Source organism: Aulonocara sp. 'chitande type north' Nkhata Bay, linkage group LG5 (genome assembly GCF_057382095.1).
Source record: "Aulonocara sp. 'chitande type north' Nkhata Bay isolate Kocher_YH1m ecotype deep benthic linkage group LG5, A_spYH_male_GT1.1, whole genome shotgun sequence".
NCBI classification, from domain to species: domain Eukaryota; kingdom Metazoa; phylum Chordata; class Actinopteri; order Cichliformes; family Cichlidae; genus Aulonocara; species Aulonocara sp. 'chitande type north' Nkhata Bay.
This window is the reverse complement of record NC_141348.1, coordinates 14655402-14682732: the sequence shown is the minus strand read 5'-3', so window position 1 is coordinate 14682732 and position 27331 is coordinate 14655402. Positions and strand designations below refer to the sequence as shown.

The following is a 27331-nucleotide window of genomic DNA, read 5'->3' as shown; positions in this document are numbered from 1 at the left end:
GTTTATTGTTTCTCTTAATGTCACTTCCTGCCCTGTCTTTGGATCCTGTAAACAATATTAAGGCACTGTTATTTTTGCTGTGTCATCGTTAAACAGTCTTTCTTTTTATCTTGATCATCTTTCTGGATCTTCCACACAGATTAAGTGCCAGATGAAAATATGTTGAAGCCTCTTAATGTTTTCCTTTGCAGAAGCGGTGTGTTTAAGGTACTCAAGCCCCCTGAGTGTTCGACCCAAATTGTAAAGCAACAGAGAGAATGAAGCCAGTATGAACACTTTGAATTTTAATGGGTCTTTTTTTTTTTTTTTGCAAAGACATTGAGTGAAGACAAATGATGCTGGCATTTTTGCAAAGTCATTCTTGTGAAAAGAACTGTGAGGTTCAGACCCTTGGATAGAAAGACTGTTTTCCTGAACTGGCCATTCAGTGCTTTGTTTGTCCGAGGGCACAGGGGATGTGAGCTGGCGACAAAAGGTTTATCCTCTGCATGCCCAATTCAAGATATAACCCAAATGTCTTGTTTGTTGTGGGTTGTTTACTTTAGTTTGTGTGTGGCTCCATGTTGGAGCTTTGATGCAGACTTCAATCAGTATGCTAGAAATGGCTCGTTTTAGCTAAAATGTTGCCTTTATGTCTGCCTTTTGGGGAAATGAGACAGAAAGCGTCTTTGTTTTGTGCTTGGCAGAGATGAAAGAGAAAAATCCCATACAACAATTGTTCTTCTTTTATTTAGATGATTTTTGGACTCTGCTGGAGTTCTGGGGTAACGCTGTAACAGCTATAACAGAATTGTTGTCGTAGCGGTCATATGTGGAAGCTTTTTATCTTTCCACCTGTGTTAGTCCTGAACTATTTTTTTTCCTCCTCTTTGGCTACAGGAGCACGACATTGAAACGCCACATGGCGTTCTCCATGTGACAATGAGAGGCGTTCCCAAGGGCAACCGACCCATCATCCTCACCTATCACGACATCGGCCTCAACCGTGAGTCGGCCAAAAATAAGCTCATCAATATGCAGTGCTCTGTTCTTTGCGTCTAACAAAGAACGTTAACCCCTGCACTGTCACATTTTATGTCTACGTCTTTCCACCTTTCTAGACAAGTCTTGCTTCAACACCCTGTTTAACTACGAGGACATGCAGGAGATCACCCAGCACTTTGCTGTGGTTCACGTCGATGCGCCCGGTCAGCAGGAGGGAGCGCCTCCCTTTCCCAGCGGGTGAGTGTCAGACTGGTTTTGCACGCGCCGATGAACGCGTACATATTTATTCATATCAGTGCTGTTGAGAGAGTTCCAATCAATTTGTGTGCATAGAAAGGAAAGTGAGCTGTTGGTTCATTTTCTAATTGAAGTGCAGTCATCATCCAGTCTGTTCCTGAAGTATTTAAACTTATGAATGAACTTGAAGGTAGCATTTTCCTTACTGCTCGCGTGGACTCACATGTGTCGCTCGTGCCCAGGTATCGCTATCCAACCATGGATGAGTTGGCTGAAATGCTGCCCTCTGTGTTGACTCAGTTGAAGTGAGTGTCCCCTGGCTGATAGCTAATTATTGATAAGATGATTTTGCCATAAATGAATTATTCATCTTCAGCCACACACTAACGAGCAGTTTCTTTATAGGGTGAACAGCGTGATCGGCATCGGCGTGGGAGCAGGAGCGTATATCCTCACCCGCTTTGCGGTAAGTCCACAGCAGGACCACAGCGTGTAGACTCACCCATCCTTATATTTCTGTTCTTCCTTGCCCTTGATGTCTTTATTTGTGTGATTCTCTGTCTCGCCTGTAATAATTAAAGGTTTTCAGACCACACAGTTTGTCACACTGAACTTTAAAGCCTCCCATCAAGCCCACACAGGGCATCAGGTTCCTCTACAGTCTGCTAGATATGCTGCCATTCCCCAGGTGATGAATCACCTTGGTTAAATATCTCTCTCTCCATTGCTACTGCTTTGTTTCTGCATTCGGTACAGTGCAGCTAAAATAAGCACAAGCTAGCAGAAAGATCTAGAAGTGACATAGAGCAGTGAGGGAGCTCTAAAAAATGACTGATAAAAAGAGAGGATGGTAAAAGGGGAAGGTGTGGAAATGAGGAATTGTAGAGTTGGGCTCTCCGTGGACAGTCTTTTCTTATTTAGAATTAATGAGGAAAAATTGATTCTGAAACGCATTGCTTGCTTTAACTGGCTTGGAGCAAAATGTTTTCCCATGATGGATTTGCAGCAGATGCTGCCGTGCTGCATTAGCATCGTGTTGATGAAGCAGCAGCCGCTGCCCTCTCATTGGATCTTAGATTTCCCCAGATACTCTCTTTTTGTCTACAGGAAGTTCTAAAGCTGCACCCCTTGATTTAGAAGTGGTTTGTGACTCCATCATCATTTAACAGAACAGAAATGCTTCACTTTTAATCATGTTTTTGCTTCTTTAGAGGACACGCAACATCATCAAAATGTTACCAACTTGTTGTTGTGAGGATGTAGCTCCTGGGAGAACCTTCCCTTGTTCAGATGCTCAGATTAAACTACAATATGATTTAAAAATGATAAAGAAATTAATAAACAAAACAAAACACAGGGAGACATTTTTGTTAAAAAGCTCTCATCCTCGTGCATCTTTACTTTCACAGCTGAACAACCCGTCCCTCGTGGAGGGGCTGGTACTCATTAATGTCGACCCGTGTGCTGAAGGCTGGATTGACTGGGCTGCTTCAAAGGTCAGTATTTCCGCCTCATCGATGACCAGGATTTTCATCATATATGAAAAGAGAAAATGCTGCCTTCTGAAGACTAGTCAATACTAGTCAACTACCTAGTTAAAAATTCTATAAAAGCTCACCCCTCTTGGCTTAAAGAACAAACACTGTGTTTACTATGGTGCTCTCGCTGTGAATATTCAACAAGGTTGTATGAGGAAGACATTCTTTTACTGTGATAATAATATGATGTGTCGTTTCTGCCATATACATTTAAAACATCACACTTTTATGAGCTGTTATTAAAGTCTGAAACATGGCAAAGAGGAAAAGTCCTGAGCAATTTCTTCCATTTACGAAGTTTATAGCACTCAAGAGTTTTAAAATGCAGGTATACCAGCTGACATAGATATACCAGTGAATCTAGGGACTGTGCATTTATAGTAGCAGTAGATCACTTCACAATCATAAAACTTGAAGATTGCTATGTCAGTTTATTTACTTCTAATTAGTCCACTCTCCAGAAATAAATCAGATCTTGTTAGTATCTTACCGCGGCTCGTCTTTCTCTTGTGTGCAGCTTTCTGGATGGACCAGTAACTTGGTGGATATCGTCATGGCTCACCACTTCAGCACTGTGAGTCTGACTTATTGCTATGTAGTTCTCCTGACCTTTTCTCATTGAAGCTGTGAAACAGCAGCTGAACCTCTGGAGGCTTTCTTTTCAAATTTCCCTCGACACTTTTTTCTCAGACATTTGCTAATTATTTTATCTGTGTCCTCTCAGTTACAGTGGGGCAAAAAAGTATTTAGTCAGCCACCGATTGTGCAAGTTCCCCCACTTAAAATGATGACAGAGGTCAGTAATTTGCACCAGAGGTACACTTCAACTGTGAGAGACAGAATGTGAAAAAAAAATCCATGAATCCACATGGTAGGATTTGTAAAGAATTTATTCGTAAATCAGGGTGGAAAATAAGTATTTGGTCACCTCAAACAAGGAAAATCTCTGGCTCTCACAGACCTGTAACGTCTTCTGTAAGAAGCTTTTCTGTCCCCCACTCGTTACCTGTATGAATGGCACCTGTTTGAACTCATCATCTGTATAAAAGACACCTGTCCACAGCCTCAAACAGTCAGACTCCAAACTCCGCCATGGCCAAGACCAAAGAGCTTTCGAAGGACACCAGGAAAAGTATTGTAGACCTGCACCAGACTGGGAAGAGTGAATCTACAATAGGCAAGCAGCTTGGTGTGAAAAAATCAACTGTGGGAGCAATCATCAGAAAATGGAAGACATACAAGACCACTGATAATCTCCCTCGATCTGGGGCTCCACGCAAGATCTCATCCCGTGGGGTCAAAATGATCATGAGAACGGTGAGCAAAGATCCCAGAACCACACGGGGGGACCTGGTGAATGACCTGCAGAGAGCTGGGACCAAAGTAACAAAGGTCACCATCAGTAACACACTACAACGGCAGGGAATCAAATCCCGCAGTGCCAGACGTGTTCCGCTGCTGAAGCCAGTGCATGTCCAGGCCCGTCTGAAGTTTGCCAGAGAGCACATGGATGATACAGCAGAGGATTGGGAGAATGTCATGTGGTCAGATGAAACCAAAGTAGAACTTTTTGGTATAAACTCAACTCGTCGTGTTTGGAGGAAGAAGAATACTGAGTTGCATCCCAAGAACACCATACCTACTGTGAAGCATGGGGGTGGAAACATCATGCTATGGAGCTGTTTTTCTGCCAAGGGGACAGGACGACTGATCCGTGTTAAGGACAGAATGAATGGGGCCATGTATCGTGAGATTTTGAGCCAAAACCTCCTTCCATCGGTGAGAACTTTGAAGATGAAACGAGGCTGGGTCTTCCAACATGACAATGATCCAAAACACACCGCCCGGGCAACAAAGGAGTGGCTCCGTAAGAAGCATTTGAAAGTCCTGGAGTGGCCTAGCCAGTCTCCAGACCTCAACCCCATAGAAAATCTGTGGCGGGAGTTGAAAGTCCGTGTTGCTCGGCGACAGCCCCAAAACATCACTGCTCTCGAGAAGATCTGCATGGAGGAATGGGCCAAAATACCAGCTACTGTGTGTGCAAACCTGGTAAAGACCTATAGTAAACGTTTGACCTCTGTTATTGCCAACAAAGGTTATGTTACAAAGTATTGAGTTGTATTTTTGTTATTGACCAAATACTTATTTTCCACCCTGATTTACGAATAAATTCTTTACAAATCCTACCATGTGGATTCATGGATTTTTTTTTCACATTCTGTCTCTCACAGTTGAAGTGTACCTCTGGTGCAAATTACTGACCTCTGTCATCATTTTAAGTGGGGGAACTTGCACAATCGGTGGCTGACTAAATACTTTTTTGCCCCACTGTATAGAAACTAGTAGATTGTGCCATGTCGATCACGCTCTCGGTTTATTAATCCGTTCTCAGGATGAGCTTACAGACAACCAGGAGCTGATTCAGACCTACCGCCTCCACATCGCCCAAGACATCAACCAGGACAACCTGGCCCTCTTCTGTGGCTCCTACCAATAGTATGAAACAGTTCATGGTTATTATACACTATATATTAACTTGTATTTTCAGTTTTCTGCTATATATTGTTACAGTTGCGTTTTCATAGCTTAGATCCCTGATAAAGACAGGCACGTAGCTCTGGCTGGGAGGGAAGGAAAAAGGCCCACTATAAGATAAATAAGGATTATTTTGAATTATGAGTCATTCGCAGCTGCTTCAGCCGTGTCTAAGAATAAAAATACAGAGTTGGTAATGAACATAACAGGACACATTTAATATTAGCTTTTGCAGTTGCCTGTATTTTTGCTTATTCATTACATTTATGAGAACTTTTATTAACAAAGACAGTTAATTGCTGTGGAGTAAAGCCTAAATATACAAGCACAAAAAATGTAAAGCACAGAGGTCTAACGAGATAACGTCCTTTTCAGCTTCTCTAACACGTTCTCATTTTTTTCCCCTTGCACCAGCCGTCGAGACCTTGAGATCGAGAGGCCCATAGTGGGTCTGAATGAGGACACGGTCAACACACTAACGCAAGTCTATGAGATCAAGATGACACAAATATACACATTGGGCTGTGAGTGCATAGCGTGATTTGAGAATATCCACTCCTCATTTATTCCAGTTGCCCTGCTTTGCTGGTGGTCGGTGACACGTCACCTGCTGTGGAGGCCGTGGTGAGTGGTGCCGGTGGTGCTTACAATCCATCATCTCAGTGCGCTAAGAAGCTTGGGGAAGGATTTGTTATGCCAACAAGCAGCAGTTCTTCATCACTCAGTGTTTGCCTGTCTTTGATGTTGCAGGTGGAGTGCAATTCCAGGTTAAATCCTACCAAGACTACATTGCTAAAGGTGATGCTTCTGCACTGCAATTTCTGACATATGAGATGTATGATATTCATATTTATAAATGTGATTTATTGATGAGACTGATAATGTCCTCTCAGATGGCTGATTGTGGAGGCTTGCCCCAGGTTGTGCAGGTGGGTTTTTTTGTCTGTTTGTTTGTTTTTAAATTATCGAGAGACGTGAACGTCATCTTGCTCTTTTCTTGGAGCAACACGATCTTCTAACTTTTTTTTCTCTTGCAGCCAGGAAAACTTGCTGAGGCATTCAAGTACTTTGTCCAGGGCATGGGCTACAGTAAGTGAAGATGCTCTTGTTTTTTTGTTTTGTTTTGGGTTTTTTTTGTATGTGCCTGAAGGGTAAACAGATCTAACTCTAAACTGGTTTAAACTGGCTTGCTAGTAGTCAGTGTCCAAGAATTGTTTACAGACTAATACCTGTTTGAACTGACGTGTTTGTGGCCCAGGCGCTCCACTGAATTTCCTGTTGACGTGAGTGCAATGACAAAAGTTACTTAATTGAGACTTGTTTTCAATGCAGTCAGCGAGCTGTTGCTAACCTCCTCTCCCCCCCCCCCCTCGGACATTGGCCTGCAGAGCGTGAAAAGAAAGGTTTTGCTTTTTTTTATTTTTTTTTTGTCACCCTGCTCACGGAGAGGCAGTCCACGTGGCTCAATGGATGCTAACACCATTTCCTCTCTGCTTTTTGCAGTCTGTGGCACCCACCAGCCTCAGTAGGTGAGGTGTTAGTGCTTCTAGAAATGACGATCACATTCTGTGAGCTGAACAGCAATTTTCTTCCTGTTCAGTTCAGAGTGGGCGTTAAAAATTGCCCTTTTTTTTTTTTTTTTTGCCTGGTGTGTTTTCTTTTCTATCTGAACTGTTTAATGATGCAGTGTTTGTCAAAAGAGACATGTGCATGGTTAAACAGGCCTTCAGGCTTTACAGTCATTCATTTGTTAAAAAAACAAAATAAAAACATAAAAAGCAGAAAAGCCACAAACACATCTCTAGAAGACCCTACAGGCTTGCAATGCACCAAACAAGACTCTGATCGATGGACAGATGAATGTAGTTTTGCTTTTACCAGCTGCACAGATGATCGCTGTCTATGTGTGTCATTCTGTAACACCAACTCTATTTTGCATTCTCTCTTTCCCGGGCCATTCACTGTAGGAGGGCAGCTATGTGTATCTAGTGTGCCAGAGCCTGGGTTTTACCTTAAAGGCCACCAAGTGCTCCTGTTGAGTAAATGCCACTGCAGGATTAGAGCAGATTAAAAAGAGTGTTTTCATTCAGTGAAAGTGTGGAAAAAAAATCTTAACACCTCAGCATGTTTCTGAAAGCTGGTTTTCCCTCATTAACACATTGCCACAGTGTGAAATGCAAAGGGAAACGGCCAGAAAGTTCAGGAACTCAAGTGTACGGTATAACTTGCATGCATGTCTTCATTTCTTACCTGCTGTTGCTAGCAAACAAATGACAGCTATTTGTCTACAAAAATTGCTGCGAAATACACAGAGGTGTGGCAAAGCACCACGAAGAGCTTGCTTTTCAACATGTCTCCCTTTCTCCTTTCTTTCCCTCTTTAATCATTGCCTGAAGTTCCCTACGTTCTTCTCAGTCACCTGAGCAACGAATCAGGTACCAGGTTTTTAAGTAGCTGCCAGATGACGAGGCTTTGAACTCAGTGGCCTCATAACAGTACAGTGGATGAATGTCAATGTATGCACGAAGTTCTCAAGAGAGCACTGTTTAATATTTGGAACAGCAGCTCTGGGTTGTGGATACAGTCAGCATACTGCACCCTTTGCATACTCTGATGACATTCACCTCACTCCCACTCAGCATGCCCCGAGTGTCCTAGTTTACTGCATGAGCTGCCGCTGTTGCTTCCTGTCAGTTCCATTGGATTGCAAATACGGTGTGCTGCTGCTGTACTTACTGTTAGCACATTTGTGGATTATTTGATTTGATTAGTCTCCATTTATGAGAGCAGTTTGCATGCTAAGCACTTGTTTCCTGTTGTTGTTGTTGTTGTTGTTGCTGATGTGTCACGGTATCTGCATTCCCACGCTGCACCGAGTCTGTGGGCCGTGTGAGTGGAATATTAACGCGCGTTTCTCTTTCAGTACCTTCAGCAGGAATGACTCGCTTGGCTCGCTCACGCACCACCTCCTCTTCCAGCATCACCTCCATGGACAACAGTCGCAGCCGCAGCAACATCAACAGCCTGCTGGAGGGCGGCACCACCGGGAGCCTGGACAGCAAGGCCGGGCCCCAGACCATGGAGGTCTCCTGCTAAGCCCCCAATCCGCCCCCACCTCGCACTCTCCCATAGTAACTTATGTCCCTTCTCCACGTCTCTCTAACTTTCTCTCTCTCTCATCCTAAGCAGCTCAATGCTAGGAAGATCTATAATGATCTATGTGATTAGAAAGGAGGATGTAATAAATATATTAACAGATCCATATTATAAAATATTGTATTAAATACACTGTCAAACTCACATTCCTATCAGAAACCATAACTCCATTCAGATGTGTTGTATATTCAAAAACCATATGATTGACCATATGACTCAGCTGTCCAGTCCTGTATTTATTTTTTTTCACATTGTCGTTGTTTCAAATGTCTTCACACAGTGTAGAAATCAAAGTAACTGGGTTTTTTTAAACTCCTAACATCGATTGTAAATCATGATTGTGTGTCTTTATTGTCAAACTAGCTGCAATGCAAATTAGATACAACGCACAGCAGGAGATCACTTAGTATTTGCAGAAATAAAGCTGCATAGAAAGTGATGTGGATGATGCGTGCAAGTAGCATTGCATACTGTAGCACACTGTAAGTCCAGCTAAGTTAAATGTAGAGCTGCTCTTGAACTTTCAGTTGTGTTTCACTTCAAGTAATTTGACTTTGTTTGGTTTTTTAACTCAACCCAGCATTTCATTTTCCCTTCTGCTTTGTGTTGATGTTTTTTTAATTTGCTTTTTTTCCCCTTTTTTTGATGTTGTTCAGTTGACTAGTATATTCATTGTTGTTTTAACAACCTTCAACAAGTGGGATCTGATGTGAAAAGTATGAGTCCCTTCCATCAGGGGCCATGTGGTGCGTCTCACTGTCTGCTGGTTAGCTCATTTATATTACTACTGAATAAAGATACGAGAACGTGTCTTGTTTTTATTTGTCAGTGCTTTTACCAATAATTCTGCTAAACCAACGGCTTGTGAACAAGCGTGCAACCTAATCGAATGAATGACAGAAAGAGCGCGTCTGCGAGCAGAGCGTTCTCATACATCGGCTCTCCCGTTAGTGGAAAAGTGCGGTGGCTGTGGTGAGTGAGTTTCCAACCGCTCTTGTTTCTTATTTTGTTTCTGAGAGATAACTTCTGCTGTCACAGACAAGGTGGTCTATATTTAGCACATGTTACAAAAACAATGATCAGCTGCTCTGTAAATAAGATGATGATTTCTGAAAACAAAGCAGAATGGGAAAATAGTGTTAATATGCTAATCATAACACACACTGAGGACGTGCTTACTGTAATGATTGTGGGAGCTCTGTTGCTAATTATTAATTGCCCTTACTTGATGGAGCTTTCCAAGCATTTTTGCATAGAATATAATGTGATGACATGCATAAACCCCATTATGACGAATGCCCTGTTTTTGTCGACATCTGTGGTGCATTTACTGAGGTTGTACTCAGAGAAGCTGAGGCGGGCTGATCATTGCATTATTTTTTTTACACGAGTTGACTAAAACACAGGAAATATGCACTATTTAGTGACCCTTTTTCAGTTTCTATTTGAGAAAGATGTACATCAGTGGTTTGGAATGAGTTAATCTCAGATATTTTTTTTTTTAAAAGAGCACAAAGTTCTTTCCATCTGTGCTAACAGGCTGTTCTGGTGATTCAGCACCAATCTGATCTGTTCTTGCTGTATTGTTTCCGTGCAGGGTACACTTGCTCATTTGCGTCTGAAGCAGCTCAGAGTACATCTGATTAAGACACAGAACAAGGAGATATGACAGTTTTATCTTGGTTTTATTAATATTTCCAAGAACGACTGGTTTGGTTTGTGTTTTTTCAACAGAGACATGCTTTTCTTTCCTACCCTCTCATGGTTTCATAAGCAGTAGAGCTACACAGTTACAGAATTCGTGACAATTTAAAAAAAATAATAATCTGGATTGCCTTTCACCTTTTCACACTTACATGTATAAAAGAGCAGGACCCCACTGGTGGGCTGTTTCTGCATTGTCACTGTGGTGGATGGATGAGAAATCATGGCACGTGTGGGTTGGCAGTGGAACCGCCTGATTCTGCAGAAGTTTGTCTTTTATCTCACAGCAACAACTGGAATCTTAACATGATGGATAATAATGTAAAGAGCGAAAACATCTCCACGGTTTTCCCTTTTCCGCACATTTCAAAATACAGAAATTCAGATAGTTTGTCCAGTATAAGCTTATTTTACATTAACTGTCACTGTAAACTGATGACACCTCTTCAACCCACAATGCGCCACAGGGTTCATGTACATGGGGATGACAAATTTCACTGACGTACACATTCATTCCATAAACAAGCGCACAATTGGTGCCTCTTCAAAACAGCCTGCATCAGAGAAATCAACTTGAGGTAGTTTATGTCACTGTTGAGCGTCACAGGAAGTTGCAGTTAAGCCGCATGTATAAAAGCCAGGCAGGAAGCTTCCTCTCTTCAGTGAGCCCACGCGATAAACAGCTGCGCAAACACAGCAGTCTTCGTGGTAACTGATCAGAGCAAGGAACACACTGAATGAGCAGCGTGCCTGAGTAGGAACTTGAGCTTATACATGTACTACACGTTGCCCAAGCAACATTGGATGTGCTGAAGGCCGAAGAACATTTTTCACTGGGAAGACTTGGATTTGATTTGTTATCGTGAAAGGAGTCTAACTAATTGAGCGGAATATATTTTCTGGAGGGACATTTTTCATCCAAGAATTTAAAAAGGTGAGAATATGCTTTTCTTTCCCCCCTTTTGTTCCAGGACTTCACTTTCACAACGAGGAAATTATGCTTAAATTTCCTTTGAATTTTTGTCACTGAGTGATGATCATGCACTGCAAAGAAATGGAGTGGTTAGTTACGGTGTTTTAGTTTGAGATATGTTCCTGCCTTGCTGCTACCGCAGAAGTAAAATCTCATCTCACTTTGCATTTGAGAAACTGACCATAGTTCTCACATAAGTATTGCATTGGAAATTTAACACAGGATATCATACCTCTTGTTGTGGTTAGGCGCCTTCCTGTATTCTGGTTTTGTTGCCCGGATTCAGATGTCCTAAAAAAATATCCTGCACCTCTAAGTAGCTTTACAGATACCACAATGCCAATGCATGAACTACATTTGCAGTTCAATTATGAATTTGTGCTACTAAAGGCGATTTCATAATAACACTATATTTTTTCCCCCCTAGCAGCAGTAGACATTTCAAATTAGCAAGAAAACCACAGACAATGGGGACCTGCCTCACCAGATGCCAATCCAACCTGACAGTCTTTGAAAACCCAGATGAGTCAATGGGTAGGTTTAATCCCAGGACAGAAATATGTGTGTGTATGTATGTGTGTATATATATATATATATATGTATGTATGTATGTATGTATAATTAGCCAAAGGCAAGATTAAAATCAAATATCTCTTCCTTTCTATCTGTGCAGAGAGCCCAGAAACCGTGATTGTGTCTCTTGTTGATTACCCATCATTTGGAGAAACACAACTGACCATGTGCATTGGGGAAAGACTGACCATGACATCAGAGTATGTATTACTGCTCTTAATGTTTCAGTTTTAATGTTCAGCTACAATTAGTGATGAGTGTCATTTATTTATTTCTGTATTTATTTTAACTCACAGTGACGGGGACTTCATAATGGTGAGATCCACAACGACAGGCCGGGAGAGCTACGTCCCTATCGAGTACACGGCCAGAGTTACTGACAGGTACAGACACAAGGACCGCGTTAGCAGATTTGTCACATTTTTCTGTGCGTGACAAAAGTCGGAGGAGTTGAAATGAAAGGGGAGACGGGGAGTTCCCTGAGAGGTGGGAGGGGTCCCTGTGTAGGTGAACTTTTACCTCAGTGGAGACAAATGTTTGGAACAGAGCTTTTCTTTTTCGGTGACATGATCAGCTCCTCCCTCCTGCAGTTTCAGTCCTCCTCCAGTGGTGAATGTGCTCTGATGTTGTTCCACTGGATTTTTCCTAACAGTAAAATATGACATTGTCCTCTCATCTTACTGTTCTGAATGTGCATTTTTTAAATTATTATTATGCAGGTGGCTGTTCAAAGGCATCAGCAGGTACAAAGCAGTGGAGCTGCTCATGCGTCCTAATAACCAGAATGGAGCCTTCTTGATTCGAGAGTCAGAGACAAGCAGAGGTTAGAGGTTTTTATTGTTTTTTGTTTTTTATTCCCCCTTTGTTAATTGTTAGATTTATCATTACCATTCAGTCCGAGGCCAACGTCATGCTAGGAACCCTGAAATTTCTTCATTTGAAGTTGCATTTCCCCTTAGCCTAGCTTTGCTGGGGAGGAGTATTTCCTACCCAGTTATTTTCATTTTCATTTCTTCTGTACTTCTAAAAGTGGTGATGGCTTGTTACACTTATTAAGTATGTATAAAGGATTGTTATTGTTCATGTATATGAATTTATTTATTTATGGAGTATTCATCATCAGACATTGAATCCAGTATAATAATTTCCTTAAGCAAAATCGCCCTTAAACTGCTATTTCTATTTCTACTGACGGCACAGCTATTTACAGACTATACTGTAAAGCTCAGTAGAAATATTTAGTTTGCTTCAGAAACAACTGGAACTATGGTTAACAACTAAGACTGGCATATTTTATTAATTCCTGCATCTGTGTGTTATTTCTTTATTTAGATTCCTACTCGCTATCTATCCTGAGGAGAACCAGCTCTTCGCACCAGGACTGTGTGAAGCACTACCGCATTTCTACCCTCCCGAATGGATGGGTCTACATATCTCCAAGCCTGACTTTCTCCACCCTGCATTGCATGGTGGAACACTATTCAGGTTCGTATTAATGTTGAGACTATTTTGCTTTAACACTAAAGCCCTTGAAAAGATCGATGCTAAAATGTTGCCTTCTTTTGCAGAGACCGCAGATGGATTGTGCTGTCGGCTGGCAATGCCTTGCTTCATCCAGGGTTTAGACAATGCTGAAGAGGCCCGGCCTATTCCAATAACGACCAGGAGGCCCACCATCAAATGGAAGGAAATCAGCAGGTGTGGCTCGCTCTAGATTTACTTGTACTGATGTCTTCCATAAGATGTCACTCTGTGACTCATTTTTCAGCGCTGTCTTTCCTAGATTAGCATCAAGATCTGCCTTTTCCGTTTATGTTGACAGTCTGTTAGAAAGATAATGATTCAGCACTGCAGTAATGTACTGAATAAACTGGTGTGAAGAGTGTGTAAACAACACCGGCAGACATGCCAACAGATAGGCCTGTGGTTACAGTGGGTACGTGCCAGTTGTGAATGTGTGGAGCCTGCAAATGTAGAGCAGGATGTGCAGGTTGAAACGGCAGTCTCCAACGGATTCAGTTACCACATCACTTTCCTCACTGAAGTCTCAAATTCTTCTTTGTCCCCTCCAGATCGGTGATCTTAAAGAGGAAGAGGACAGTGTCAGACCACTCTCTGGTGAGCGAGGGGCTCAGGGAGGCTATTTACTCCTACCTCCAAATGACCGAGGCCGGCGAAAACAGCTGCTGGGACACTTGAGGAAAGACTGCAGAGTGAGACTCTGTAATTCATCGGCTGCGGCTTGGGGATCCCACTGGAAGAGGCCGTCTACACGCCCAAGTGCAGTCTTTAGAGACTGCCCTGGAATAGCGAGAGGGCTGAGACACTACGCTGTGTGGAGATATGCAGTACTGCAAACTATATGAGCTGGAGGACTGCTTTTGTGGATGTGTGTCCAAAGAGGCATACAGAGGAGCTTTGAGAAATGTGTTCTCATTTGGCTCCGAAACATTGAATGTATCTTTTAATTTATAAACTAATGTGTACTTGCAGGTTGAATGTCATATTATGTGTTAATATTATTGGAATATGATTGTTATCATGGTTGTGTCATTGGAATCCAATAAAAATATATAATTTATGTAACACATGTGCAGATTCTGTGAAATAACCAAACAACTTCGAGGGGAACATGCTAAAGTCCATTTGCTATGCTATTCCATAAAAAAAATGAAAAACATGCTCTTGTACTGACACATGCATAGCCACACACGTATAGTACACTCATAGAGACATGTAGCCACAGCTTTAAAAGTGCAAAGACATCCGTGTTAGACTGCAGAGGCAAAGCAAGAGAAACACTTTCTCTGGGTGCCGAAGTGGATCACTGAATTCACGATACACTTGCTATCAGCACACAATATCCTCAACACTTTTCCATTCGTTTTGCAGTTTTCGAGTTTTGAAAACAAGCTGCACAAACCGATGAATGACTTATGTTTTTTTAGTCGTGCTGGTTACCATTGCCGCAAAAACACGAAACTACTGTGAAACGAATACTTGTACCGAGCTTGCACTGCAACAACTCATCTTTTAAGTACGTACGTTTAAGATTAATTAACGTAAGTTCAAGGTAGTTCAAGTGTCCGTAGAATTCAGCCGCCGCCAATAACGCCTACGCTTGTGTGCAATATATAAAAAATATAAGAACGCAAAAATAATTAATGGCAGGCCTGAATTTCTTTTTAATTATTATTTTTTAATTTGTTTATATATCGCGGTATATATGTATAAGAACGTAATTACCAAACGCACAAGCTCGTAGAGTCTGCTTCTCTGCCAGCAGATGCCGCTTAATTACCTCAAATAATTCATCAAAGCCTTTCACTTCCTGCCCAAACAGTTCAGTTCAGGAAGAAGAAATAATGGCGACGCTTCTGGGGTGCGAGTCCCCTTGTACGAGAGGAAAACGAAGAAACTACAGTAGCAATATCATCACGAAGTTCACGGCCACTAAAATCACCGGCCAGGGCTTCAGTCGAGGAACACAGGTGGGAGAAACGACATTTGTTTTGACTGTTAAACCACTCGAAAGTTGATCGACTGAGACCAGGGACTTGCGCTTGAAATCGAGCCTGAAAGGAAGACGTTGTCCGAGAGACCTAGCTGGAGCTGTAGTCGCTCCTGTCAGCTCGGGCTTGACTAACAGGCTAAACATAACGGGGTGTGATTTTTCTTTGGCAATTTTAAACTATGATACAACCTATTGCCAGGAAACATGTTTTTGCTCGCTGACAATCCAAATGACGCTGTCACTGCTACAAGTGTATGAGAAAAGCTCCGTTGAAGTGGCTCTTTTGTTGTTAGCTTTACATTAGCTTAGCATTGGAGGCCAGGTTTTGTACGATATAAAACATTTTAAAGTCGGTTGTCTTCGGACTGTTCTTATGGCCGTTGACTATAATAATGTAAATATTTCTACAGCGCCCCTCACTTTATTTTCTAAATACTGTAATCTTGGTATAAACGACAGTAAGATTTGCTAATGGTAGTGAAGGAGCTAGCGACAGCTAACTAGCTAAGCCAGCAGAATAGCTCAGGTGATTACGTAACAGCACTAACCACAATAACTATCGTTTCCTTAAATGGGTACGCCACAACAGCTGTTAAGGTATGTTAACGTTCGCAGGTTTATTTTTGTGCCATTTACACGATATTTCTAAGTGTGAAGGGTTGGTTTTTGATTTAATGCTAGCGACAGCTTACGCCAACTGTTTAGATTTTCACGTATCTTCGTGCATACGAATGTCGCAGCTCTCCGGGTGTTTCCACACGTTCAACTCATGCATATCTATTATGATATTGCCCGTTTCATCCTAAAAAAAAAAGCCGTCAAATTGTAAAGCTGATTAAACCCATTAACACCTTTTTTGTTTTCAATGCATATGTTAGTGGCGTGACTGTCACATTTCCAGCTAGCGTACTGCGTAATGACGTTTACAAAGAAGCTTTGTTCTTAAGTAGAGGTTCTAATAACGCAAGGTATTTCCAGCGTTATCTGTTAACGCCCCCGATAACCCTGAACACGTCGACTTTAAACAAGTTTTCTTAGGCCGTCCAGGGAATGTTATGAATTGCTGTAATTTGGGAAAACACAGGAGTCCTGCCAGTTCTGCTGACACATGAACAGATTTTAAGGAGGGTATGTCATGTGCTGTGGTTTGAGCCTTCAGTTGTCAGAGCAGTCCACTTGGTGTTTTAGGTTGAACTGCCTCTGAGACATGAATTAAAGCTAATTATTTGATCATTCTTCAGCTTTTTGCCCAATTTCAGCAAAGTTGGTGGAGCATGGCCAAAACAATTACCCATTAAATTTTGTTACAGATCATTTTGTTTAAAATTGCCTGAAAGGTTCTTAGGCCTTGATTGATTACTCTGAGTTTTTTTTTTTTTTTTTTTTCATTTCATCATCTTTAATATAAAAAAAGGGGGCAATATTAAGAATTGGTCAAATCATTTCATGTGAAAGTGACAGTAGGAAGACTGGGCTTGTTTGCTGTTTTCACAACCAGTACCTGCCCAGAGTAAACAGAGTTAAGATATCACACATTGTAATAAAGTCAGTTTGTCATGCATAAATATGCTTTTTTTTTTTATCTCAACTTTTTATTTCATTCTTTCTCAGTGAGACGTTTTCTGGTAACAACATTTAAAAACATGCATATTTACATTTTCTTTCGCATATTTTTAACTTGGTCAATAATGTTTTTGTGTAGATGTTCTTTTCTTCCAGGAAGTTTATATGTCACAATAAATATGTGTTTCCTGTGATCAAGGGAGGCAATGACTCTGATCTTAAGGTCTCTATGACTTTAGATTTCATAAGGTTTAAATAGAAACTCTGTTGGGGCATGTTAGCTTTTGTAGTCTATGGTATGATCAAAGGTGTGGCTTTTTTAGTTTCATTTAAAAGAAGGCTTACTACCTTGCTGTACTCATAAAATGTTTCTTTCTTTGAAAGTTGCAAACCTATTGGAATGAGAATTTTATTATTTATTTGACTGACAACACACATATTTTATGAGTATGTGTTATAGTCAATGTCACGCTGCTTTTATGTTTATTAACGATGTAATTTTATTTAAAGGTCTAAAAGAAAATTGTATATTTTTACTATGTATAGCTGATTTCACAAAAACGTCATACAGTTTAGAATAAAGTATGAGAAGACCTTCTCACATAGCGGACAGTAAATGTCAGACTGATTTTTCACTACTGAAAGTACTATGTAGTATTGTGGTTTCTGAGCAGAATGTGCAGGACAGCATATACTTGTGGTGAATTCTCAAAACAATTACCTGTGCTATTCACAGATTGACTTAATCAAACATTACAGACTTGAAACTAGGGAGCTGGTGGGATAAAGTCTGTTTAGTGCTAATTGGATTGATTCTGACATTTGCAGTCTCATATACTGCTCCTCTAAGTAGTATCTAGTTCAGGACTGCAGTGCATGTTTGAAAAGGGCTCATGTTGCCTCTTTATGTGTTGTAGCTCCCAGGAGGCCTGCTTCAGGAGAGAGATAAACGTGCCAAGTGGAATGGCATCCCTACTCTGCTGCAGAAGCTCTATGAGAGCAGCCATCCCAACAGTGACCTCTCCCATGCCCACACCTTTCTTAAGGTATCCACATAGCACTAGTCCATCAAAGGAGGCAGTGAAATGACTGGTTTTAGCTTCCTTTTTTTTCTTTTTTTTGCTTAGTGTTTTACTTTGAAAACTGGTGGGGAAAATAGTAATGTGACCACTGTTTTTTTGGCAGTTATTATTATCCCAGCTGTCTGTGGAGGCCATGTCCTTTGTCACAGAGGACAGGAAGACCGCTCAGGAATCCACCTTCCCCAACACGTACACTTTTGACCTCTTTGGTGGAGTTGATGTAAGTCTTACATTCTTGTGGTGTTATTGGACTGAAGCTGTTATTTCTGAAGAATAAACTCTCATGTATAGCTCAACTCCTCCTGAGATACTGGAGAAATAAAATGGTTTTCTCATTTGTCTGTGTTCATAAAGCTTCTAGTGGAAATCCTGATGAGACCTACACTAACTATGCAGAAGAAGAAACCTAAAAGTAAGTAGGACTGCCATAACATCTGTCCGCATTTCTGCGTTTTAGTTCTTAGTTTTTTTCCTATAATCCTGAAACAGTCAGATTAATATTTGTGCTTCTGTTACAACAGTGAATGATGACCTGGTCAAAGACTGCCTTAGTGTTCTGTACAACTGTTGCATATGTGTAAGTACCATGTTACATATTTTTCATATAAAATATGCCGCACATATCATATTTTCCCTTCCAGTTGTTTGCCTTGATGCAGAATCATTTTTGCATAATTTAATGACCGTGTAAAATTCCTTGTTTAAATTCATAGACGGAGGGCGTCACAAAGAGTCTGGCTGCTAGGGATGACTTTGTTCTGTTTCTCTTCACCTTGATGACAAACAAGAAGACCTTTCTGCAGACTGCTACTCTTATTGAAGATATTCTTGGAGTAAAAAAGGTGTGTCAAAGTAAAGAGTTCTACTTGGATTAAGTGACAGTAGGGGGTAAATGTATTTATGGATCTCTTGACTTCACTTTAATGCATAGTTACTCAACTATTTAAAAAGGATTTTAAGCAATGGATTATAATCATGTGTTAGCCATGCGACAGACTGGCGACCAGTACAGGGTGGACTCTGGCAAAAACTCCAGTTACTTAATTATCCATAACTAAGCCAACTATCTGTCAGAGCACTGTGGAGATTATAAAATGCGACTGATTTAATTTTATTCTGTGTGCTCCTGATGGTTTAGACATCTCTCTCACTTCACTTAGCAGCTTTCCTTAATCTTTTTACTAATTATGACAGATAAACCTTTGGTCCATGAAAATGTACAAGTCACAGTTAGCCTAGTTAGTATGTATTATTCTGATCATTTGTCAGTTTTGTAAATACAAAAGAAGTAAATATTTTCAGGTCTTACGCGTAAACTGGCATGTAGCATTTATACATATATCTGCTGGGTCAAATCAAATTTAGTCGGGGTCTGTCTCAAAAGTTACTTTTGAAAGTGTTGCAATGTCTGCATTCTGTTCACATTTGATGTTTTACATCTGGTCACACCTTTCAGGAGATGATCCAGTTAGAGGGCATCCCTAACCTGTCGGGTCTGGTCCAAAGCTTTGACCAGCAACAGCTAGCCAACTTCTGTCGCATCCTTTCTGTCACAATCTCAGAACCTGATGTGGGAAATGATGACAAGCACACCCTGTTGGCCAAAAATGCACAGCAAAAACGCAATGCAAGTCCTTCACGTGCAGAGGTCAACCAGGGTAGGTTGTCTTCAGAGTTCAAAGATTTATTGGCTGTGTCATTTATTTTGTACAATAGCAAGAGTGCATTTGACTGCGTTTGTTTACCCTGTTTCTGACACTTGTAACAAGAAATGTCATTAAACTGAACTAACAGGCCTTTTTTTTTTTTTCCAACAGTAACCCTGCTGAGCATCCCAGGATTCATTGAGCGGCTTTGTAAATTGGCCACTAGAAAGGTATCTGAAGCCACAGGTGCTAACTTCCTGCAGGAGCTGGAGGACTGGTACACATGGCTGGATAATGCTCTGGTACTGGATGCTCTCATGCAGATGGCCACTGAGGAACCTGAGCAAAGCAGTACAGGTGAGAAAAAAGGCATTTATGATACTGCTAACTCATGGTTGCATTCCCGTGAACTTTTAATAATACATTTGGACATGTTTTTTTGTTTTTCTGTTGTTTTTTTTCTCTCCTCACCTACAGAGTCGTCAGATGAGAGTTCTCTGGCTACCAGCCCTCTGAGACATCGACTGCCCCAGTCCATGAAGATTGTCCATGAGATTATGTATAAAGTAGAAGTACTGTATGTGCTCTGTGTTCTTCTGATGGGCCGTCAAAGGAATCAGGTACTCTTCCCCACCATTAGAGCTGAGCTTGAATTTTTTGTCTGAACAGAGTTAAATTGTTTTCCCCCCCCCTGTAACTCCTCTCAGGTTCACAAGATGCTGGCTGAGTTTCGTCTCATCCCAGGGCTCAACAACCTGTTCGACAAGCTCATCTGGAGGAAATATACAGTTTCGAATCACGTTGTGCATGGCCAGAATGAGAACTGTGACTGTAGTCCAGTATGAAATTTCAATTCAGTAGTCCTAAACTCATCATTACAATTACATATCACTTTTTAAAATATGGAGGGTGAACACTCTTTATTCCTGTCACACAGGAGATATCCTTCAAAATCCAATTCTTGCGATTACTTCAGAGTTTCAGTGATCATCATGAGTAAGCAGCGTTTTTTTTTTTTTTTTTTTTTTTTTTTACTTTTAACCTTAAATGAAATATCAAATGTTGATTTACCTTTTCAATATGTTCCCTATCTTTCAGGAACAAGTACCTCCTTCTAAATAGCCAGGAGTTGAATGAACTGAGTGCCATTTCCATGAAGGCTAATATCCCAGAGGTGGAAGCTCTTGTCAATACAGATAGAAGCCTCGTGTGTGATGGGAAGAAGGGCCTCCTCACACGTCTCCTGACTGTCATGAAGAGGGAGCCTCCAGACTCGTCTTTCAGGTAAGTGTCATGTAGGCCAAAGACGGAGATAATGCAGATTATATAGTCAGCCATCTCTTTAAAAGTCTGACATGCACATATTGGAGAATCAGAGATTGTGCCATTTAAATGACTGCTCGGGGTTTCTCTGTGTAGTTTGCTTTAGCTGATTGTTTCTCTTGGGTGTTTATATATAGATTCTGGCAGGCAAGGGCAGTGGAAAGTTTCCTCAGAGGTGCCACATCCTATGCAGACCAAATGTTCCTTCTGAAGAGGGGCCTACTAGAAGTAAGATAAATGTTACCACCCATGTACAGAGATCTTTCTTCTTCTTTAGTGAATCGGTGTTCACTTTCCATTTTCATTCCTCGACAGCACATCCTGTTCTGCATCATAGACAGTGGTTGTACATCTCGCGATGTCCTTCAGAGTTACTTCGATCTGCTTGGTGAGCTCATGAAGTTCAACATTGATGCTTTCAAGAGATTCAACAAATATGTCAACACTCCAGAAAAGGTATGATGATAGATCCTAGTATTTATTAAGAATATATATACTGGCTGAAAAAGATCTTACTGCATTGTTGCTAATGGTTTTTTCTTTTCTTTTTTAGTTTCAGATGTTTTTAACACAGATCAACAGCTCCCTCGTGGATTCAAACATGCTAGTACGCTGTATCGTTCTTTCATTGGACCGCTTTGAGAGCCAGACTGAAGATGTCAAAGGTAAATGGAAATTTGATGGTTGTAAACTGGTGTTTATAGAATATTTAAGGCAGAACTTAATATGAGCATTTTCTTTTATTTATTTTTTCTTTTTGTTTTGTTTTTTATCTTTGGGACTTTAATGTGCTTAAAGAATACATAAAATTAATGATTGCTGACAAAATCTAAAAGAAAGCAAAGAGTTTGAAGTGGAATTGATAGCTGATGAAACAATGTGCGCCAGAAGTGAGAGTACATTGATACATTTATTTGATTTATTACGTTGTTTTTTTTCCCTCCACTTTACAAACATGTTTTGTGTTCTTTGTTGTTTCCCAGTGGTGGAGGTACTTTCTGAGTGCTGCTTGCTATCGTACATGGCCAGAGTTGAGAACAGGCTGTCGTTCCTTTTCCGACTGGTCAACATCATCAATGTACAGACACTCACACAGGTCTGGGTTCATTTACACCTTGCCACATGTTTTCATAGAAGATCATGGTGATTATTTAGCAAAAAAGTCTGTTTAAAAGTAAACTGTAAGTCAGTTCAGAGACATTTGGCATTTAACATTTTTTAATTATAACTGAGGTCTGTTTCTCTACAGGAGAATGTCAGCTGTTTAAACACCAGTTTGGTGATTTTGATGTTGGCCAGAAGAAAGGCTAAACTGCCCTTCTACCTCAACGCCCTTCGTGAGAAGGAGTATGCTGAGAAGTACCCGGGCTGCCTGCTTAACAACTTTCACAACCTACTGCGATTCTGGCAGCGCCACTACCTCAATAAGGACAAAGACAGCACTTGTCTGGAGAATGTGAGTAGCTGAACGTACAAACACTCAACCAGGTCCAACATCACAGGAAGCAATGACCTCTTCACTTATATTAAGTGGCATTTGTGTTACACCTTCAAAACATTCCACAGTAGAAACGTTTGCAAGCACAGTGATAAAACCAAGACTTTGATTGCTGTGCTGCAGCACTTGTAAATTGTAGAGGTGCATAGAAGTTCTTTCAGATTAGATATTGTCTTTCATTTTTGTGAAGAACTTCTGTAAGTCAGGGACTTTCCATACAAGAACTGAAATACCCACGCCACACCACCACAACTAAAAACCTGCCCTTCTAAAAAATAGTTTCTTTCTGCTGAATGTTTAAGTGCCACATATCATCTGCAGCAGTAGCCACCACCAGTCAGGAATCCCTGTTAAATCCACCTGCCCATCAGGGGTTAAATAAAACTAGAGTAAAAGAAGAAAATGTATGTGCTCTTTGTGTTCTCCACTCAAACTGTGATTAATTAATTGGAGGTAAACAAATATAAAATTCTTTTTATATTATTTAATATGAAAAAAATACACATGCTGGGACTAAGTTATACCAAAACCGAAGTGTTTACTTTTGCTGTAGCGTTGTCTCAGAAGAGGGCTTTTTCCCCCTTTAATTTTCACATGGCTGTTTAAACATTGATTATGTAAGTAGATCTAAAATATTTGACTGCCCTATGAAATTATCAACTCTATGAGCAACATTTACTCATTAGTGGGACTTAATGCTGAAGATGGTGCAACAGATTTTGCTTTGATGGGAGGGAGATGGAGGGCTCAGCTCCTTTCACAAGCAACAATGTGACTAACAGATGTTTGGAAATAACTTTACAAAATAGCAAAATGGTCATTGAGCTCAAAGTAAAACAATCTAAAAGTTCTATCACAGGAATTCTGTAAAACCCAGACTTCTTACTGTTTTCTGAAGCCATTTTCTTTCATTTGTAAAAGAACATGTAAAGATGTTTCTTAATGTCCCACTCACTGTCAGCATAACAGTTTTACAAGGTGATGTCAATGTGTTTGTTTTGCTTGCTCTGCTGCCACCAAGTGGCAGATGTCTCCAACTTGGCTGCTACAATTTTCCATTAGATTTGCACTGTCCAACCTAATTACACTGTTGACTGCCACAGGTTAATGACTTTGACACATACCAACTTACTGTAGTCTTCAGTACCCATCAAATTTAAACACTATAAACGTATAGGGTACACAGACACTGCTTAACACAAGAAGTGCTTCCTGTGGGAAATACTTCTATAAATGGGGTCAGAGATTTTAGTTGGCATTTGATGCTTTGCCATTGGTTTAATTTGGAAGGGAAACATTTAATTAGTGGTGGACAGTTTGATCAGGTCATGTAGTGACAGAGTAAAGAATATTAGCGCATAAGCCCTCATTACAGAGATGTATGCACTTTTTGTAATTCTTTGGTGTAGAGAGATGGGTTTTTTGGGGGGGGGGGCAGAGCTTATTATGAAAGAACTAATTTCATAAGTTCAAAATGATTTAATGCTTGCATCAGGAGAACAGTGCCGATCCAAACGTTTGACCCTACAACAAGGTGATTTTTGAAGCTCTGCGGTGTTGTGTAGGGTGTTTTGCATTTTCAGTGGTTTCATGTTTAAACGATGCCAATTATGATTTGTGGTGTTAGTCACCAGATCTCAGCATCATTGATTACCTCTATTTCTATTTTTGAATCTCTTTGAATCTCAGTTATCAAAACACAAAATTAGGGAAAACTTTTAGCCTAGATAAACAAGTCTTAAGTCTGTTCTCGTGGCAATTAGTGGCATTATAACAAGACTATTATTTATTTATTTTATTTATTTTTAAGTATTATTATTTTTGAACACTCATCTGTAAGTGTTAACATTGATCCAAGAGACATCTAGCTAACCTATTCTGATTTAACCTATTTCTCACTACAGCCTGTACTTACCTATAGTTATAGAATATTCACAACATACTTCATACCGTGTACATTATAACACACCATAATAGACCCATTTCTGTAATATACTTACATATCTATATTATTGCTAATATATATTGTAATATATCTATATCACTAAAGCACTTCTGGATGGATGCAAACTGCATTTCGTTGCCCTGTACCTGTGCATGTGCAATGACAATAAAGTTGAATTCTATTCTATTCTATTCTATTCTATTTATCTGTTCATACAAACCAGTAAAAGTCCTTTTACTGGTTTTTACTCTTTTTATGTAAAAGGCTACTTGAATAACTAATTATAACTATTATTATAGCTATAGCTGGGATACCTTTTAGCTGTGGGGTTTTTTTTTTTTTTTTTTTTTTTTTGTTCTTATTCATCTTGGTTTTCCCTTTTTCAGAGCTCCTGTATCCCATTCAGCTACTGGAAGGAGACTGTATCAGTGCTGCTGGGTTCAGACAGGACTTCTCTGTGTGCCATAGCGAGCTACATCGATGAACCATTCATGGATCTGGACAGAGATCTGCTGGAAGATTGACCTCCAGTGTGTGCACTTAGTGCACTGGGGATGGGATGGGGCAGATGGCCACATGGAGCATGGACACCTAAAGCTGGCAATGACCCCGCTGAGCTGAGCCGTCCGGCTGCTTAGGAACTGTGTTCTGGATGTAAAAACTCACCTGTTTGCTGTCTACACCTTCGCATGGAGGCTGTCATCACAGATTTCAGCAAATAGGAGTTTTCCTGGCCATCGTCTTCTCACTGAGTTAAATCCGCTTTTCAAGAGAAAGAAGAGGAAAACCTGTATGCCCACCCCAGATTGGCCACATGGTATAACAGACAATTAAACAACCTTCAAAAAATGACATCTGCATTGGTTGTTTGCTTTAGGTGAAATTTAAAATAAAACTTTTTATATAACCTAGAAAGTTCTATGATAAATATGTATGATTCAACAAGTTATGTTAGGAAAAAAATGGACTTGGTTTGGAAATTACCGCAGCTTGAACTTTCACGTGCAGGTTAGTGGTGTGTCACAGGGCTGCCAGGAGTCACCAGCCTCACTCTCGCACTAACTTCATGCTCTCTGTTGACTCCATGTCACTCCACTGTCTGAGCTTGGAGGAAAATGGCTTTTTACTTTCCCCCCCTTCTCCCCCCCTTATGAGTCCTCTAAAAAGAGAATTTTCAATGAACCCGTCTGTCTATTTTATTAGGTGGCTATTGTTCATTGGTGCTTTCTGGCTCCACTCAGCACATTTAGGTAGCTTGAGGGTGTGCTGGCATTTTCCACATATCACATGGGGTACCTCTCATCTAAAAACCACCCTTCAGTTATGGCTTCAGAAGCCCCACCCAGGGACTCATTAATATTATTATTATTTTTCTTGACTTATATTTTGTGTTGTTAAAACGGTGGCTTTTAGCTCTGGATAAATTGTAGAATAAAATATTGCACATTTGTTTTTATTGTTTATATTTTAACCCATTTGTTAAAAAAAATCTTCATTATGTAACAGAAGCTTTTGTGAGAAAATGCTTTGGGAAGAGAATAAACTATGCAGGTGTAAGTGTTAAAATAAGAGTTTTTGTTCACCCCATACCCAAAGTTTGCTTTATGCGAATTAGCTTTCAACCCAACATCAGCATTTGATTGGAAATCCTCCACTTTCTCTGGTATCTGGCATTTCCTGAAACCTTCAAGCTGAGAATGACAATCTTCTTGGTGGCTCCTTCTGCATAGCTCAGCTTTAATTTAAACGATGAGCGTGGCTGTGTTAAAGTTGGCCACAGCCTGAATGTGCTCCTGTTTTGTTGAAATGGAAGATGCAGAGCTAAAAAGATTTGGATGTGTCCAGTCAAACAAGTACAAATGAATCAGCTACCTCATGTTTTATCCCAACGCCGTACAGATCAAACCACTCCTAATCACAAGTGTACAGATTTAATCCCAGCACGTTGTGTTCACGTGAATGTATGAGGGCATTTCCGACACCACGAGTTGTGCTTTTTTTGCCTTGAGATGCAAGTGAACATGTCAATTTTTTTTTATTTTTTTTTTGAAGCCTTCTATTTGCTTTAAAGCTTCTTAAGGTTCTCCTATTTTTTAGCTTTTAGCATGTCTTAAAACTCTTGACTGGTGTGCGCAAACTTTAAATGACTTCATCTTCTGTGCTTTGCAGTGAAAGTAACGCAAGTACCCGTAAGTGCTTCTTTTTCGAGTTCTCCATTTCTTTGTTGGATGCCCAAGAATATTTACAACGGTGTTCTTCAGGACAGATTGTTTATTACGCTGTTATCGCTTCAGCCGTTGGTGGTAGAAGTCGGACGAAGCTGTTGGTATGAAGGCATGAATGGTGTGAGCTCTTTGGAATACCTGTATAAACATTTTCTTCACCCTAGTTTCCGTAGCTTTGTGATGAGTTTCTGAGAGTGACCCTTCTGTATGATGCACAAGAGAACTGGTTCTCTATAGTAATGCTGTATGTGGTGTGATCCACCCAGTAGGCCTTAGTTTTCATTCATTAGTTTGTACAGAAAAAAATGGTGAAATGTTATCCTCTTTGGCCAAAAACATGCTGCATAATATAACACACTATTTGACTTATTTTAGACCCCTGACTTTGACTTTAACTGTACATTTTATGTAATGTTTAGCATGAGGGGGACGGTCATAAAAAGCCCTAAACACACTTTTACAACTGATTATATGGTGCTTTTTTTTGGGGGTGGGAGGGAGTGAAGGAAGATGATTGTATCTCACTAGGATTGACGGCATCTATGGGGTTTGCGACAAACGGCATTTCAAAGATGCTGACAGTGAGTAATGTCGTGTACAATCTGTCGTAAAACGGCTTTAGGAAATTATACATCTATTTTTCATCTTTATGGTTAATCTCTGACTAACCCTGTTCAACTCACAAAATCTGTTCCACATTCTAATAAACACTTCGGTAACAAACTTGCCCTCATGCTCCTGCTCTAATGCTGGTATTCAAGTTTAATTTCCTTATTTAACAGCTGTTTGTCAAATTAATCATATAATAAATTCTTCTTTAGACTGTCTTTGTTGA

The 27331-nt window shown here is 40.4% G+C and overlaps 3 protein-coding genes across 6 annotated transcripts in view; all 3 read left to right on the top strand.

Moving 5' to 3' along the window:
- Positions 1 to 9260, top strand: part of ndrg3a (ndrg family member 3a) — a 33865-nt gene extending 24605 nt beyond the window's left edge. For 2 of the 3 annotated variants that reach the window (XM_086291533.1, XM_086291535.1), the window contains 14 exons: positions 880 to 985; positions 1101 to 1221; positions 1464 to 1526; positions 1627 to 1687; positions 2631 to 2717; positions 3277 to 3333; positions 5152 to 5255; positions 5709 to 5774; positions 5867 to 5918; positions 6045 to 6092; positions 6188 to 6223; positions 6332 to 6383; positions 7691 to 7729; positions 8218 to 9260. In XM_086291533.1, coding sequence (XP_086147659.1) covers positions 880 to 985; positions 1101 to 1221; positions 1464 to 1526; positions 1627 to 1687; positions 2631 to 2717; positions 3277 to 3333; positions 5152 to 5255; positions 5709 to 5774; positions 5867 to 5918; positions 6045 to 6092; positions 6188 to 6223; positions 6332 to 6383; positions 7691 to 7729; positions 8218 to 8390 — 1065 coding nt within the window. In that variant the 3' untranslated portion in view covers positions 8391 to 9260. The remainder of the gene's footprint in view (positions 1 to 879; positions 986 to 1100; positions 1222 to 1463; positions 1527 to 1626; positions 1688 to 2630; positions 2718 to 3276; positions 3334 to 5151; positions 5256 to 5708; positions 5775 to 5866; positions 5919 to 6044; positions 6093 to 6187; positions 6224 to 6331; positions 6384 to 7690; positions 7730 to 8217) is intronic. The other variant, XM_086291534.1, reaches the window with a different exon arrangement.
- Positions 9261 to 9399: 139 nt separating this feature from the next.
- On the top strand, positions 9400 to 14258 carry sla2a (Src like adaptor 2a). Of its 2 annotated transcripts, none has more exons than XM_086291537.1 (8): positions 9400 to 11088; positions 11558 to 11661; positions 11801 to 11900; positions 11997 to 12083; positions 12420 to 12523; positions 13033 to 13185; positions 13269 to 13398; positions 13773 to 14258. In XM_086291537.1, the coding sequence occupies exons 2-8, from the start codon at positions 11595 to 11597 to the stop codon at positions 13897 to 13899; spliced, it is 768 nt and encodes a 255-aa protein (XP_086147663.1). In that variant the 5' UTR covers positions 9400 to 11088; positions 11558 to 11594; the 3' UTR covers positions 13900 to 14258. The 2 variants fall into 2 exon arrangements, with proteins under 2 accessions (XP_086147663.1, XP_086147662.1); XM_086291536.1 differs by having other exon boundaries at positions 11555 to 11661.
- Positions 14259 to 14983: 725 nt separating this feature from the next.
- On the top strand, positions 14984 to 27323 carry trpc4apa (transient receptor potential cation channel, subfamily C, member 4 associated protein a). The gene is made up of 18 exons (XM_086291532.1): positions 14984 to 15191; positions 17695 to 17823; positions 17963 to 18079; positions 18214 to 18271; positions 18381 to 18436; positions 18573 to 18701; positions 19316 to 19517; positions 19677 to 19862; positions 19983 to 20125; positions 20213 to 20344; positions 20443 to 20501; positions 20604 to 20789; positions 20966 to 21056; positions 21144 to 21284; positions 21382 to 21493; positions 21812 to 21924; positions 22078 to 22284; positions 24658 to 27323. Exons 1-18 carry the CDS (start codon positions 15066 to 15068, stop codon positions 24793 to 24795), a joined length of 2325 nt encoding a protein of 774 aa, XP_086147658.1. The 5' UTR covers positions 14984 to 15065; the 3' UTR covers positions 24796 to 27323.
- The last annotated feature ends 8 nt before the right edge of the window (positions 27324 to 27331 follow it).

Excerpts from the sequence above, each read along its gene's own strand:
- sla2a (XM_086291537.1), top strand. The coding sequence starts at position 11,595 with ATGGGGACCTGCCTCACCAGATGCCAATCCAACCTGACAGTCTTTGAA. Across the intron at positions 11,662-11,800 it reads AAACCCAGATGAGTCAATGG|AGAGCCCAGAAACCGTGATT; the intron begins GTAGGTTTAATC and ends CTATCTGTGCAG. Across the intron at positions 12,084-12,419 it reads ACGGCCAGAGTTACTGACAG|GTGGCTGTTCAAAGGCATCA; the intron begins GTACAGACACAA and ends ATTATTATGCAG.
- trpc4apa (XM_086291532.1), top strand. The coding sequence starts at position 15,066 with ATGGCGACGCTTCTGGGGTGCGAGTCCCCTTGTACGAGAGGAAAACGA. Across the intron at positions 18,080-18,213 it reads ACCTCTTTGGTGGAGTTGAT|CTTCTAGTGGAAATCCTGAT; the intron begins GTAAGTCTTACA and ends GTGTTCATAAAG. Across the intron at positions 20,502-20,603 it reads AGTTTCAGTGATCATCATGA|GAACAAGTACCTCCTTCTAA; the intron begins GTAAGCAGCGTT and ends CCTATCTTTCAG.